We start from the raw sequence: 16036 nt of genomic DNA, 5'->3' as shown, positions 1-16036 counted from the left end.
ACGCTTTTCCCAAAAGATTTCTACAATTTTGGTGATTACTATAGGATGGCTTCCTCAATTAGGTTTTGACATGTTCACAAAGCATTAATCAATATGCTTAAAAGGAAGTTGCCCAGAGGGGATACAATAAAGTTCCTATGCAGTAGCAGAATTACGGCAAGGATGTACTTTTAGGGAGGGGTTTGCCTTATGGTTGCATTTTCAAAGGGAGATGCTTTGCCTCTTTTAATGTTCAAAATGATTTTTCTCCCCTGAGTTCTACGGTGTTTAATCGTATTGGTTGTCCCCTTCTGGTTCCTGGATCTGGTCAAACTCCACATATTCGCAGGAATGCATATCTAATGCATCTCAGCTTGGAAGGTAATAATTAATGAGATCAGAATATTAACTGAGACCTACTTAGGATCCAATGATTCATTCTTCCTTTGCTTTTGGCAGAGGAAAATCTCTCTTCCAAAGTTGATATTTGCTTCCGGCAGAATTCTGTACATTTTCTGTTAAGTGAAAAATATCTCTTCAAACCAAACTCTTATTTCAAAAGAGAGCTGTTCCCTCAGGTCTTCAGCATAGCATAAAAAAACGAAATGGCTTCCCTTGCCTACTTTGACCTTATTCGCTATCAGGTTCCATCACTACCACCAGCAACAGCACCAACAGACGATTTTTTTCTCCCGAACCGGCAGATCATGTTTATTATGCATTTTATTCCTTTGTTTAATGCTCATGGCATTAAGAACTGCTTGAAGCCATCCAATCAGGGCTGAAGAAGCTTCTTGGATGAGAAGCAAAATGTCTTCAGAGAAAACCCAGAAAGTCCAGGTGGCTTTTGAAAAAAAAGCACCTTTGGGACAACCATGACTTGGATGATGGAGAATCACCATAGACAACTGTTAGAAGAGTTCTTTTACCTGCAGATTTTTATTTCTTCCTTGGAATTCCACTTGCCTTGGTCCTGAAATGCAATGGGAAATTTTGAAAACCAAAATGCCTTTGCTTCTTGCCTTTCCCATCCATGTAGAGAAGGCAAGCCATACTGACTAGCTTCTGTATGGGCTGGCTTACAGGGCCCTCGTTATTAGTCTCTGCGCCTTTCCTTTGCTTTCCCAGATGCTTGCACACAAAGATGTTATCACAGCCCCTTCCCACATTACCTGACAGTAAACCAGACCCTTACATTTTGTTTTGTCCCTTTATTACAGCATTGTTGTTCTGATGCTATGATAATCAAAGCAACAGAATAATAGGGTTGCTGTTGTGGATAAAATAGGAAGAAGGATCAATCTGTATCTTTTCTGTTTTGAGTTATTTATAAAAAAATAATAAAGGTGAGATATAAACAAACAAACAAAAATAACATATTATACTTTCCTTTTTATGATCTTCTATAGTCCAGGTGAATTCTGTGGCACACAATAATGTATAGTTAAGCTTTATAGGAACAAATGTTGCAATGTCCCTAAATTGCAGTTTACAGATTTTTGTAAAATAATAAAGGATATGGAAGGACAGGGGGTGCGAAACCAAGGAGAAGATGCCTCACCCAGGCTGGGCAGAGTGCCCATTGGATAAGGAAAAGGTTGCAGTGACTGTTCAGAAAACAGAAAACAGAAGCACTGTAGCCAATTGGAGGTGAGGCTGTCAGTAGAATGGAACAAAGGCTGTTTTTCTTGAGACAGCTGCGGTCAACCAAGGCCAGTTTTGAATCAGAGCTAGAAAACACAAGGCAGGGGCATTTGCCCTGAGCTGGAGATGGGAGAACGATGACATCATCCTTTCTTAGACTTAGCAAGCTATACGTGGTTTCTACTGGCAATGGGCCAAGCAGTAAGCATGGCTCAGCCCCTCTGTCTTCTTTCCTTTCTGCTCAGGAGCCATTTCATTTATATAACTACTTGGATACCTATCAGTTGCTTTAAAACATATATCAGGATTTTAAAATGTCAGGTTCTATTTTTTTAATGAGCCCTTTATTTTAAAAATTCAAGATAGAACGCAAGGATCCTGATTTCAATTTTTTCCCCCAAACTGGCAGATCATGTTTATTATGCATTGTATTCCTTTGCTTAAATTATATTGCAATGCAAACTCTGGTTGTCTAAGATAAAATTCAAGAACGCAGAATAGAAAATGACCATTTTTAAAAAAAAAAATCACAATTTTATTTTGTGTTAAAAAACACGTGGCTTTGTTAAACACATGGGTTTGTTAAAACACATTGTTGTGTAAACACAAACACACATACATGACTACAATAGGTAACACCAGTCATCGCTAAATTAACATCAACCTCACAGGCTCCATTAAGTTCAACTTCCAGGTTTTTAAGGTTTTCTGAAAAGCCAGCAGGGTTGGGGCCAACCAAATCTTGGTAGTCCTACCTCTGGAACATTAGTATTGATGGTGTTTCTTCTTCTCTTCCTAGTCCCAAAGCTGAACCACAAAACAGGTGGGATCGCTGAGGTGGGCATGGAGGCAAATGGACAGCCAGGTCACTCCAAGGCAGAAAATGCAGGCGAAGTGCTGAGCGAGTCTGAGCTAGAGAAGATCGGCCTGAAAAAACAGATTTTACAGGGGTCACTTTCCACCCAGATTAGGAAAATAAGGTAAAGTATTGCGAATTCATACTTGTAGCATGAAAAATCAGGAAAGCGTGTTTAGATTATGAAAAGGAAGGGCCTTGGGAAACATGAGGACAGTAAGTTCTTGCTTCTGAATGGCAGATGCTTGGAGGGAAATGATGACAGAATACAGGTGGTCCTTGACTTACAGTGGTTCATTTAGTGACTGTTCAAAGTTACAACAGCACTGAAAAAAATGACATGACCGTTTTTCACACTTACAACCATTATAGCATCCCTATGGTCATGTGATCAAAATGTAGACACTTGGCAATTGACTCATATTTATGACAACCACAGTATCCTGGGATACTGGTAGAACACCTTTTGCAACCAAAGTCAATAGGGAAGCCAGATTCACTTAACAACCATGTTACTAATTTAACAACTGCAATGATTCACTTAACAACTGTGGCAAGAAAGGTCGTAAAATGGGGCAAATTCATTTTACAGAATTTTCACTTGGCCACAGAAATGTTAGGCTCAATGATGGTCATAAATCAAGAACTACCTGTATGGTCATAAATCAAGGACAAAGGAACACATTGCCCTCAATTCTGAGGGAACAAAAGAACAATATGCTAATGCTATAGCATATAAATGGTTTCCCACTCATGAAAATCTTTGGTGTCTCTTTTATGTTTGGACTATTAGATGTTTGTGCTACTACTTAGGAGATCCAAACAATTCCACCAATTCTCAAGATCTCCCTAATTTTGGGAAACCTTGAAGTCTGTACAAACAGAAACTAATTCTAGAATAGGTGGTTTGACCGTGGGGTAGAGAAAACAAAAAACTGAACTGGAGAGAAGTGAAAACATCACAAAAGAAGGTATTGTGGACTGATTGGAACTGGGAATACTAATATAGTATTTCATACTGCAACGTTAGGTTCCAGGCTGTGCTCCATAGAGAGCGTGCCTTGGAAAAAGAATCACATGGAGCATCCAAATATTTAGAAAGCTTGTATATAAGAGGAAGTGAAATGGGATTTTTGACCTATAGAAAAGCTTTTAGCTTTTTCTTTAATGCCCTTTTGCAAGGCTTCTTCTGTCTGCAAACATTCAAACTTGTCAGGTTTTCTCATACCTTATATATACATGCGTGTTGGTGTGCGTATAAATTGCATATATGTGTGTGTGCTGACACACACATATATATGCATTTTGTTTTACAAAGTTAAAAAAATCTGAAACAATATAGACGAAAGAAAGAAAGAAAGAAAGAAAGAAAGAAAGAAAGAAAGAAAGAAAGAAAGAAAGAAAGAAAGAAGAAAGGAGGAAGGAAGGGAGAGGGAGAGAGAAGCGTTGGAAACAACGAGAAGCAAAAAAGAAAAAATACTTAAAGAAGTGACTTCAATCTTCTTTCTTACAGTTACAGACAGATTTAAAACCCTTTTCGCTTTTCTAAATTAGATAACACATTTCCCTTGTCCCCATATTCAACTCATATTAATCAGTAAATGAAGAGTATGTGGTATCTGGTCTCTCTCTCTCTCTCTCTCTCTCTCTCTCTTTATATATATATATATATATTTATTTTATTTATTTTATTTTATTTTTCAAATTTATATACCGCCCTATCTCCCTAAGGACTCAGGGCGGTTCACAGGCAGTTAAAATACATATAAATACAGATTAAAAAACAATTAAAAAACTTATTCTATTGCCCCAAATTTAAAATAGTATAAATAATAAAAACCCCTTAAAACCCATAACTTTAAAATCTAATCCAGTCCCGCGCAGATAAATAAGTGTGTTTTAAGCTCGCGACGAAAGGTTCGGAGGTCCGGAAGTTGGCGAAGTCCTGGAGGGAGTTCGTTCCAGAGGTGGGAGCCCCCACAGAGAAGGCCCTTCCCCTGGGTGTCGCCAGACGGCACTGCCTAGCTGACGGCACCCTGAGGAGTCCCTCTCTGTGAGAGCGCACGGGTCGGTGAGAGGTATTTGGTAGCAGTAGGCGGTCCCGTAAATAGCCCGGCCCTATGCCATGGAGCGCTTTAAAGATTGTCACCAGCACCTTGAAGCGCACCCGGAAGGCCACAGGTAGCCAGTGCAGTCTGCGCAGGATAGGTGTAACACGGGAGCCACGAGGGGCTCCCTCTATCACCCGCGCAGCTGCATTCTGAACTAACTGGAGCCTCCGGATGCCCCTCAAGGGGAGCCCCATGTAGAGCATTGCAATAATCCAGGCGAGGCGTCACGAGGCGTGGTGACCGTGCATAAGGCATCCCGGTCTAGAAAGGCGCAACTGGCGCACCAGGCGAACCTGGTGGAAAGCTCTCCTGGAGGCGGCCGTCAAATGATCTTCAAAGACAGCCGTTCATCCAGGAGAACGCCCAGATGCGCACCCTCTCCATCGCCCCAACAGTCAGCCGAGGACTCAGCTGACTGTACCGGGATGCCGGCATCCACAGCCACTCTGTCTTGGAAGGATTGAGCTTGAGCCTGTTTCTCCCCATCCAGACCCGTCGGCTTCCAAACACGGGACAGCACTTGATAGCTTCATTGGGGTGGCCGGTGTGGAAGTACAGCTGGGTGTCATCAGCGTACAGCTGGTACCTCACACGAAGCCACTGATGATCTCACCCAGCGGCTTCATATAGATGTTGAACAGAAGGCGAGAGAATCGACCCTGCGGCACCCCACAAGTGAGGCGCCTCGGGGCCGACCTCTGCCCCTGTCAACACCATCTGCGACCGGTCGAGAGATAGGAGGAGAACCACCGATAACGGTGCCTCCCAATCCCTCCAACCGGCGCAGCAGGATACCATGGTCGCTGGTGGATGATCTCTGAGGGCCAGGATAGGGGTTGTTCCTCTGTCCTGGTCCTATTAGACCTCTCAGCGGCTTTCGATACCATCGACCATGGTATCCTGCTGCGCCGGTTGAGGGATTGGGAGTGGAGGCACCGCTTATCGGTGGTTCTCCTCCTATCTCTCCGACCGGTCGCAGACGGTGTTGACGGGGGGCAGAGGTCGGCCCCGAGGCACCTCACTTGTGGGGTGCCGCAGGGGTCGATTCTCTCGCCCCTTCTGTTCAACATCTATATGAAGCCGCTGGGTGAGATCATCAGTGGCTTCGGTGTGAGGTACCAGCTGTTCGCTGATGACACCCAGCTGTACTTCCACACTGGGCCACCCCAATGAAGCTATCAAGTGCTGTCCCGGTGTTTGGAAGCCGACGGGTCTGGATGCGGAGAAACAGGCCCAAGCTCAATCCCTCCAAGACTGAGTGGCTGTGGATGCCGGCATCCCGTACAGTCAGCTGAGTCCTCGGCTGACTGTTGGGGGCGAGTCACTGGCCCCGATGGAGAGGGTGCGCAATCTGGGCGTTCTCCTGGATGAACGGCTGTCTTTTGAAGACCATTTGACGGCCGTCTCCAGGAGAGCTTTCCACCAGGTTCGCCTGGTGCGCCAGTTGCGCCTTTCTAGACCGGGATGCCTTATGCACGGTCACCACGCCTCGTGACGCCTCGCCTGGATTATTGCAATGCTCTACATGGGGCTCCCTTGAGGGGCATCCGGAGGCTCCAGTTAGTTCAGAATGCAGCTGCGCTGGTGATAGAGGGAGCCTCGTGGCTCCTGTTACACCTATCCTGCGCAGACTGCACTGGCTACCTGTGGCCTTCCGGTGCGCTTCAAGGTGCTGGTGACAATCTTTAAAGCGCCCATGGCATAGGGCCGGGCTATTTACGGGACCGCCTACTGCTACCAAATACCTCTCACCGACCTGCGCCTCACAGAGAGGGACTCCTCAGGTGCCGCCAGCTAGGCAGTGCTGCCTGGCGACACCCAGGGAAGGGCCTTCTGTGGGGCTCCCACCTCTGGAACGAACTCCTCCAGGACTTCGCCAACTTCCGGACCTCCGAACCTTTCGTCATGAGCTTAAAACACACTTATTTATCTGGGACTGGATTAGATTTTAAAGTTATGGGTTTTAAGGGTTTTTACTATTTATACTATTTTAAATTTGGGGCAATAGAATAAGTTTTTTAATTGTTTCTTAATCTGTATTTATATGTATTTTAACTGCCTGTGAACCGCCCTGAGTCCTTAGGGAGATAGGGCGGTATATAAATTTGAAAAATAAATAAATAAATAAATAATAAATAAAACACATTGTTGTGTAAACACAAACACACATACATGACTACAATAGGTAACACCAGTCATCGCTAAATTAACATCAACCTCACAGGCTCCATTAAGTTCAACTTCCAGGTTTTTAAGGTTTTCTGAAAAGCCAGCAGGGTTGGGGCCAACCAAATCTTGGTAGTTCCACCTCTGGAACATTAGTATTGATGGTGTTTCTTCTTCTCTTCCTAGTCCCAAAGCTGAACCACAAAACAGGTGGGATCGCTGAGGTGGGCATGGAGGCAAATGGACAGCCAGGTCACTCCAAGGCAGAAAATGCAGGCGAAGTGCTGAGTGAGTCTGAGCTAGAGAAGATCGGCCTGAAAAAACAGATTTTACAGGGGTCATTTTCCACCCAGATTAGGAAAATAAGGTAAAGTATTGCGAATCCATACTTGTAGCATGAAAAATCAGGAAAGGGTATTTAGATTATGAAAAGGAAGGGCCTTGGGAAACATGAGGACAGTAAGTTCTTCCTTCTGAATGGCAGATGCTTGGAGGGAAATGATGACAGAATACAGGTGGTCCTTGACTTACAGTGGTTCATTTAGTGACTGTTCAAAGTTACAACAGCACTGAAAAAAATGACATGACCGTTTTTCACACTTACAACCATTATAGCATCCCTATGGTCATGTGATCAAAATGTAGACACTTGGCAATTGACTCATATTTATGACAACCACGGTATCCTGGGATACTGGTAGAACACCTTTTGCAACCAAAGTCAATAGGGAAGCCAGATTCACTTAACAACCATGTTACTAATTTAACAACTGCAATGATTCACTTAACAACTGTGGCAAGAAAGGTCGTAAAATGGGGCAAATTCATTTTACAGAATTTTCACTTGGCCACAGAAATGTTAGGCTCAATGATGGTCATAAATCAAGAACTACCTGTATGGTCATAAATCAAGGACAAAGGAACACATTGCCCTCAATTCTGAGGGAACAAAAGAACAATATGCTAATGCTATAGCATATAAATGGTTTCCCATTCATGAAAATCTTTGGTGTCTCTTTTATGTTTGGACTATTAGATGTTTGTGCTGCTACTTAGGAGATCCAAACAATTCCACCAATTCTCAAGATCTCCCTAATTTTGGGAAACCTTGAAGTCTGTACAAACAGAAACTAATTCTAGAATAGGTGGTTTGACCATGGGGTAGAGAAAACAAAAAACTGAACTGGAGAGAAGTGAAAACATCACAAAAGAGGGTATTGTGGACTGATTGGAACTGGGAATACTAATATAGTATTTCATACTGCAACCTTAGGTTCCAGGCTGTGCTCCATAGAGAGCGTGCCTCGGAAAAAGAATCACATGGAGCATCCAAATATTTAGAAAGCTTGTATATAAGAGGAAGTGAAATGGGATTTTTGACCTATAGAAAAGCTTTTAGCTTTTTCTTTAATGCCCTTTTGCAAGGCTTCTTCTGTCTGCAAATATTCAAACTGGTCAGGTTTTCTCATGCCTTATATATACATGCGTGTTGATGTGCGTATAAATTGCATATATGTGTGTGTGCTGACACACACATATATATGCATTTTGTTTTACAAAGTTAAAAAAAATCTGAAACAATATAGACGAAAGAAAGAAAGAAAGAAAGAAAGAAAGAAAGAAAGAAAGAAAGAAAGAAAGAAAGAAAGAAAGAAAGAAAGAAAGAAGAAAGGAGGAAGGAAGGGAGAGGGAGAGAGAAGCGTTGGAAACAACGAGAAGCAAAAAAGAAAAAATACTTAAAGAAGTGACTTCAATCTTCTTTCTTGCAGTTACAGACAGATTTAAAACCCTTTTCGCTTTTCTAAATTAGATAACACATTTCCCTTGTCCCCATATTCAACTCATATTAATCAGTAAATGAAGGGTATGTGGTATCTGCTCTCTCTCTCTCTCTCTCTCTCTCTCTCTCTCTCTCTCTCTCTCTCTCTCTCTCTCTCTCTCTATATATATATATATATATATATATATATATATATATATATATATATATATATATATATATATATATATATATATGTTTTCTGAGGTTTTCGCGGGTGTTTGTATGTAGGTCTTTGGTTATTCGGGTTTTCTCCCGTGTAAAATTGGAAGTGTCTTGGCGACGTTTCGACGAAGTCTCATTCGTCATCTTCAGGCTTCAGCTTCGTGCTTCTGGGAGCAATGTGTGATTGCAGCTGTTTCTTCCTTTTTAACTGCTAGTGGGGGTTTGAACTGATTGGGTGGGAGCTTGGCTGGGCTCTGATTGGAGCACAGAAAGCAGAAAGCAGGGAAGCCATTGAGATAGAAAAACGCCCACACAGCATGAACAAACGAGATGATACCTCCCGCCTATCAGCCATTTGGAAACCCGCCCTTATTGACAAACGAGTCCCTAACATGAGGAATGACACCAGACCCACACTCACGAGGTCCACACAGGATGTCACCACCACACATCCACCCAGAAAGCAGACCCAAACCCACACTGATCATGAAGCACGACCAAGGACCAGAAGCCAGACCACAGCTGCAACATTAGCCATTTCAAACCCCTCCAATTCATACATGCAGCAGACTGACACCCACTATGAACATGTAGCACGACCACGAACACGAAGCCAAACAACAGCAATGCAGCTCACCAGCTCAAATCCCCCTGCAACTCAGACTAATCTGAGCACAACCAAGCCCCCAGCCAAACAGGACACACACCCAGCCAATCAGAGCACAAAAAAAACCCCATCCAATCAGAGCACAGCCAAGCTCCCATCCAATCAGTTCAAACCCCCACTAGCAGTTAAAAAGGAAGAAACAGCTGCAATCACACATTGCTCCCAGAAGCACGAAGCTGAAGCCTGAAGATGACGAATGAGACTTCGTCGAAACGTCGCCAAGACACTTCCAATTTTACGTGGGAGAAAACCCGAATAACCAAAGACCTACATATATATATATACACACACACACACACACACACACACACACACATATATATGTATATTAAATAAGCTAGTTTTTTGGACTGTTGTGCCTCAACGAAGATTGCAGTTTTGTGTCTCTCCAAAAGGAAGCTTCCAATGTTACACAAAAGTCAAAAGAAAGTAACCTTGAAAGGACTTGAGGTAGATATTCATTGACTTTCTTTGTGTACTTTTTTATGTTTTATTGGTAATATTTCATTGCTTCTCATAAATGTTGTATTTCCCTGGATAACTTTGTTGCCTAAAAGGTATGGTAAAGTATAAAACTAGCACTGTTCAGCTCCTCCCCACCCCACCCCCCTTTTTTTAAAAATATGATTCTTCGGATTGTAGCTAACTATTTTTTCCAAGGGCTGGAGCAAAACCTTGTCTAACAGCTGCATGCTCTGTTGCACTTTTAGAATAATAAAAAAAGTAAGAGATGGAAAGGTTGTAGCCATTTTGTCACACACAATTAATTAGGAGTAGGTGGAGCAGCTCCACCTCTGCTTTTAGCCACCAAAATGTCCAGAATTCCAATATTGCAACTCTGGAATTTGATCTTTTTACTGCAGAATAATGTAGCATGGCATGTGTTTTTTCCCTTGAGTGCACATCTATGATAGATTCTGGGAGTGATGCACCAATTTACCTCATGGAATGGAACAGCTTCCCAGTTCTTTCATTGCTTCACATCCCTCAAACTCCATGTAAATTGAAGACCCTGCTTTCCTCTTGCAAAGATCTTTGTCCACCTCTTTTCCAGATGCTCAGGATCAACTGCAAAGAACTTGCTATTTCAATTCCTGCCCATCCTTAGATGGTTGCCACGCTACCCAGTCAAAGAATGGCTGCTAGGGGACATCATCTCAGGATTCAGTGTGGGAATTATGCATCTCCCACAGGGTATGTTATCTGAGATCTTCTTGTGAGTCCTGGGATCTTGAGAAACAAAAATACCCTCTGACCAACTATTGGCCCTCTTCCTTGATCTTGCCAGTTGGAATTCTCTGACTGACAGGATCAGTCAGAAAATTTTTGATGCTAAAGCTATAGTATAATCAATGAACGATAGGTAGAAATAGGCACAGAAAAGAAGTTGGAAAGCCATACCCTGGCTCTGTTCGATTTCACTGTCAAAATTCAATAGCAATATGATTGACTTCAGCAGGTGAGCTTGGCTTGGTTTTTATAGAAATTGTAGGAAGCCTCTGGACACAATCCTTCACAAGTCGTGCCATCTTGTTTTCTCTCCACAGTGATATAAATTAATTACTTCTAAATTTCCACATTGATTTGGACTATTTGGAAAAGGCTGTTTAAGGATGGAAATGAAAGCAATTTGTTTTCCAGAGGCTTCTCAATTCTTCTATGAATCACACCAAATCTAGGAACCTGATAAACCTGGAAGTCCCAGCCTACCTTAATCTTCTGGTAAGGGTACCTGTAGTTTCCTTGATTATAGGATCAAATTGTAGCTCATTATCCTTAGGGGAATGTCCACTTCTGCTGTAGGAAAACCTATTGGAAAATTGTCTTGGCTTTTGCATCATTATTTTTGAAAAAAATGGAACTGATTTGTTCAAGGAAAAAACCCTTTGAGAAAAAATGGTATTTAATGGGAAAGGACTGCCGATATAAGGTGTATTGATCTGGGGCTTATGAGAATTGTGGTTCAAATATCTAAAGAGACAGTATTGCCTATTCTTGTCCAAAGTATTTGAGACACATTAGCAAATTGGTGAAAAATTATAGGAGAAAGCCATATCAAGTGCTTGATAGGTGAATAGAACTGGAATAAGTGAAATACAAATGAAGTGTTAATGACATATGAGGTAACTTCCACTTCTATTTTTCCAAGGTTTGGCATATGCACTCCTAGCAGGGTTGCCTCCAGTCCATGGTTTGTATTCATCCTTCTATCCAGTTCTGGTGTATTTCTTATTTGGGACATCCAGACACATCTCTATTGGTAAGCAGAGAATGCTACTTTAGATGCCTGATGGGATCACATTTACTAGAGGTAGAACACCAATGCCACCACTAGCGATGAACTGTAGGACTAGTTTGGGAAGCCCCCAAAAGACTTACAGAAAGATTATCAAAGAAAGCACTTATTTGGACTATTGGAAGCCATAGCTGCACAGATATCCTTTTTAGACTACATTTTTAAAATGTGCTGCATTTTCCAATTGGCTGGCACAGTACTTTTTCCACATTAAGCAGAAAAGGTTTTGCAAGAAGAGCAGTCGAGGGGAAGTGAGGAGGGCCACAACGGCAGGAAAAAGAAGCGAGGGAAGGGAGGTTGAGACCAATGATAACACAGAAGGAAGATGAGACAGCAGGAACTTCAAAGTACTTTGTCCCCCACCCCTTTAAATTTGGCAGCACCTAAACATAATACTGGATAGTATTTTGCAATACATATTTATTTATTTGCCCAATTGATATATGCTTGTTATATCATTTTATGCTTATCATAAGCCATGGTGGCGCAGTGGTTAGAATGCAGCACTGCAGGCTACTTCTGCTGACTGCCAGCTGACTGCAATTTGGCAGTTCAAGTCTCACCAGGCTCAAGGTTGACTCAGCTTTCCAGGCTTCCGAGGTCAGTCAAATGAGGACCCAAATTGTTGGGGGCAATATGCTGACTGCTTAGAGAGGGCTGTAGAGCACTATAAAGTGGTATATAAGTCTAAGTGCTAGTGCTAGTGCTATTAACACAGTCTAAGGAAACAGACATCCTTTTCAAAACCTTTTGAATCAGAAGAATAGATGAAAAGATTCACTCAAACTTTGAATTTTTCCCCACAGGTCCCTTTGCTATCATTTCTGTGATGTTAGGAAGTATGACAGAGTCACTAGAACCAAATGGAAAATATCTGGAAGTTATCACTGGCACCAATAAAACATTTGTCAATGAGATCCGGAGGGATGCAGCCCGAATAGAGCTGGTAGCTGCAGTCACCTGCTTAATGGGTCTATTCCAGGTAAAAGGCAGATAAACATGCAGTAAAAACCTGGTTGTGTAAACTGAATCAATACCTAAAACCTAAAAATAAGAAATATTGAATTTGCTTTGGTACTAAGACTGAAAGTGTTGGTCTTACTGTTATTAGGCAGGGTGGAGGTAGCTGCAGTTAATGTGGACAGTGACACAGGTATGTTCAAAGGGAGTTATTTGTAGAGCAAATTAACAGGAGATGAGGGAGTCCACAGGAAGAAAAGAGAAGAATGAACAGGCAAGATGTATGGTGCATATGCAGAGATTTGTGAGGAGTGAAAAGTGCCATCTCCTGAATAGTTAATAAGTGTATGTTCTAAGAGCTGCTGATTGCTCATTGTGGGTGACTGAGTAGTGGGTAGGTGCTTCCTGCTAAGTAAACAGTCTGAATTAAAAAATAGCTTGATTCCAGGAAACGCACTAGCTTCCAAATTATTGAAACTTTGTTTACCTGCTTAGCAATAGTTAAGCATTTGTTCTGCTTTCTGGGTCATTAGCTTTCTGAGTTAATGATGGCTTAAGAAAAATGTGCTAGAAAATCACTAGAGAGTTTCAGTTTCAGCAGATGTAATTTCACCAATGATCTGTTTTTAGATTGCCCTTGGCCTACTGCAGTTTGGATTTGTGGCCACCTATCTTTCAGAGCCCTTGGTGCGAGGCTATACCACAGCTGCTGCAGTCCATGTGCTGGTTTCCCAGCTAAAGTATGTCTTTGGAATCAGACTGGAAGAGAAATCTGGACCATTGTCACTGATCTACGTAAGTACAGGTAGACACACAGAAGTTGAGTTTCATCTTGTGTCTCCAAATTATGACTTCTTCTATCTTGCTATTTTCCCCCAGACCTTTGTGGAGATTTGCTCAAAATTACCTGGCATTCACACTGGTACTGTGGTCACTGCCTTGATCTCCATGGTCGTTCTTTTGCTCATCAAGCTACTCAATGACAAGTTTGATAAGAAGCTTCCAACACCTATCCCCATTGAATTTCTCACGGTAACTCTTTGGGCAATGGTCCAAGATCATTCATTGGCTTGCTTGTTTTTTTTCTTAAAATGACAATGGAACAAAATACAACCAGCAAGGCAGAAGTTTTGACATAATCTGTTAATCTGTTAAAATTACAAGAAAAAACTAACTAGCATAATACTGGCCAAATACCTGCCAAAAATCTAATTATTAAAACAAGATGAAAACTTCATAGAAATAAAATTGTTGGCATTATACTCAGTGGAAGGCAAATGTTAGGGTGTTTATAAGGAAAATGCACCAAAGTTAGCTGCCACCAGCCCCAAAAGTATGCCTAATGTGCTTTACACAGCTACCCATTTCACAACTGCAACATGACATATATTCAGTAATGGCATATATTGACATATATTCAATAATGGAGGAATGAAGATGGAAATATTTTACTCCTTAGCCACGTGTTTAATAATTCTCCCCTACTGCCACATAAAAGGTATAGCTGAAAAATGATGTTAAGTCTTTTAGTCAAAGCATTCAGTAGCCACAAGTGAACATGCATTTCCATACCAGGATCCAGAAGCCCTCCTGATCACTTTTCAAGATTCCCTTTGGGAATAATGTTTGGGTGGGATGAGTTTTCAGTTGGGTTTTTTAAAAAAGATCAATCATTGGAAGGAATTTGTTTCCAAGCAATTCCTGGAAGGAATTAGAATTAGCTTCATCCCTTATATTACATTGTGGTAGAAAGGAATAAGAATTTTATTCTGTTTCCTAGGAAGAAATACACTCTCTTCATTGAAATGAAGATTTTATTTTTAAAGAAACAAAGGCAAGAGAAATTGAAAGAGTAGGATACAAAGAGTTTACAGAGCTTGTTCTTAAAATCTAGGTCCCAATTCCTGAGCATTCAACTACACTTGATTTTAATCAAAAGGTCAAGGATTTTGATGACCTGTTATCTTGTTGAACTGCCTGTTGCTAAAAATAAGAGACCGATGGATCACATGGACAAGTCCACTGAGTACTGAAATTAAGCTTGACTTAATAGCAATAACACTTAGACTTATATACCGCTTTACAGTGCTTTACAGCACTTTCTAACAGAGTCAGCATTTTGCCTCCAACAATTTGGGTCCTAATTCTACCCACCTCAGAAGGATGGAAGGCCGAGTCAACCGTGAGCCTGGTGAAATTCGATCTGCCAAATTGCAGGCAGCCGGCAGTTAGCAGAAGTAGCCTGCAATACTGTACTCTAACCACTGCACCACCGTGGCTCATAATGTCATTTAATTTAGGTAATTTCCTCTTTTAAAAATATCTCTATGAGATTTAAGTTGCTGAAGGATATTTTTAATGATACACGCTGCTGCTTTATTGTTGCTATGGGGTTTTTTTGCCAATTTTTTTTAAAAAATTTTTTTACAAGCATAAGAGTCCCATTTCTGAGACCAAAAAGAAAAGGGTTAGAGTGCTGCAATGACTGAGTCTCCTCTACTCTTATTATGCATCTGAGGAACATCTAGCTCAACTTTCCGCAATCTAATGGCCTTTAGAGATTTTCATGTTAGCTGGCATTTGGGAAATTCTGGCCCAACAGATAAGAATGAGGCCATCACATTACAGACATTGCAACCTAATAAATGCCTTCATCTGTGCCCTTCCTCAGCAGCATTAAATTACCAAAGAATATTTTGCCTACCTGCCTTCTTTTTTCAGATTATTGTCTCCACGGCAATCTGCTATGGTGCCAGCCTGAACAACAAATTTGGGATTAGTGTTGTGGGCGATATTCCCAAGGGGTAAGTGTTCTTGCTGCTTCCCCAAATCCATTGGTCTCAGAGCCATAATATGCCAGATTAATTGGTTTCAAAACTGACAGAGGTCTCATTTACACTGCACAAAATGGAGATTCCCTTTCTGTTTGCTTAATACTCCTCTTTCCACCCCAGCCCTGGGAAATCACCTACTCCTCCCTTCTTTTGCCTTGTGCTACCTGTACAGCAGTGTTGCTTTGTGGCATCTATGTTTTCCTATTATAGATTGAGATCTCCTGAAGCCCCCAATGGAAGCTATTTTGGGCAGGTGATAGGGAATGCTTTTGCCATTGCTATTGTTAGCTATGTCCTTTGCATCTCCCTTGGGAAAATCTTCGCACTCAGGCACGGTTATAGTGTGGACAGCAACCAGGTAAGACATTTGTTATGTTTTCCTTATCTTGGCTTCCTGGCTTTTTTCCCTCTTTCTTCTTTGCCTTGACTTTATTTTCTCTCTAGATTACCAATCTATCTACTCCTGTTGCAGGTAGTCCTCAACTTACAACCATTGCTTGGCAATGGTTCAAGGTTATGAAGGACCCTCCCAAGAATAC

General features: G+C 41.7%; 1 protein-coding gene across 1 annotated transcript in view; it reads left to right on the top strand.

The window, feature by feature from the left end:
- Positions 1-2305: 2305 nt before the first annotated feature.
- The window catches only part of SLC26A6 (solute carrier family 26 member 6), a 41750-nt gene continuing 28019 nt past the window's right edge, over positions 2306-16036 (top strand). Inside the window, exons 1-8 of the mRNA XM_058167160.1 lie at positions 2306-2603; positions 10462-10601; positions 11557-11667; positions 12510-12685; positions 13294-13458; positions 13543-13695; positions 15385-15467; positions 15708-15855. Coding sequence (XP_058023143.1) covers positions 2398-2603; positions 10462-10601; positions 11557-11667; positions 12510-12685; positions 13294-13458; positions 13543-13695; positions 15385-15467; positions 15708-15855 — 1182 coding nt within the window. The 5' untranslated portion in view covers positions 2306-2397. The remainder of the gene's footprint in view (positions 2604-10461; positions 10602-11556; positions 11668-12509; positions 12686-13293; positions 13459-13542; positions 13696-15384; positions 15468-15707; positions 15856-16036) is intronic.

The sequence above is a fragment of the Ahaetulla prasina genome, chromosome 2 (assembly GCF_028640845.1).
Source record: "Ahaetulla prasina isolate Xishuangbanna chromosome 2, ASM2864084v1, whole genome shotgun sequence".
NCBI classification, from domain to species: domain Eukaryota; kingdom Metazoa; phylum Chordata; class Lepidosauria; order Squamata; family Colubridae; genus Ahaetulla; species Ahaetulla prasina.
Note: the sequence above shows the minus strand (reverse complement) of the source record. Positions and strands in the feature narration are given on the sequence as shown.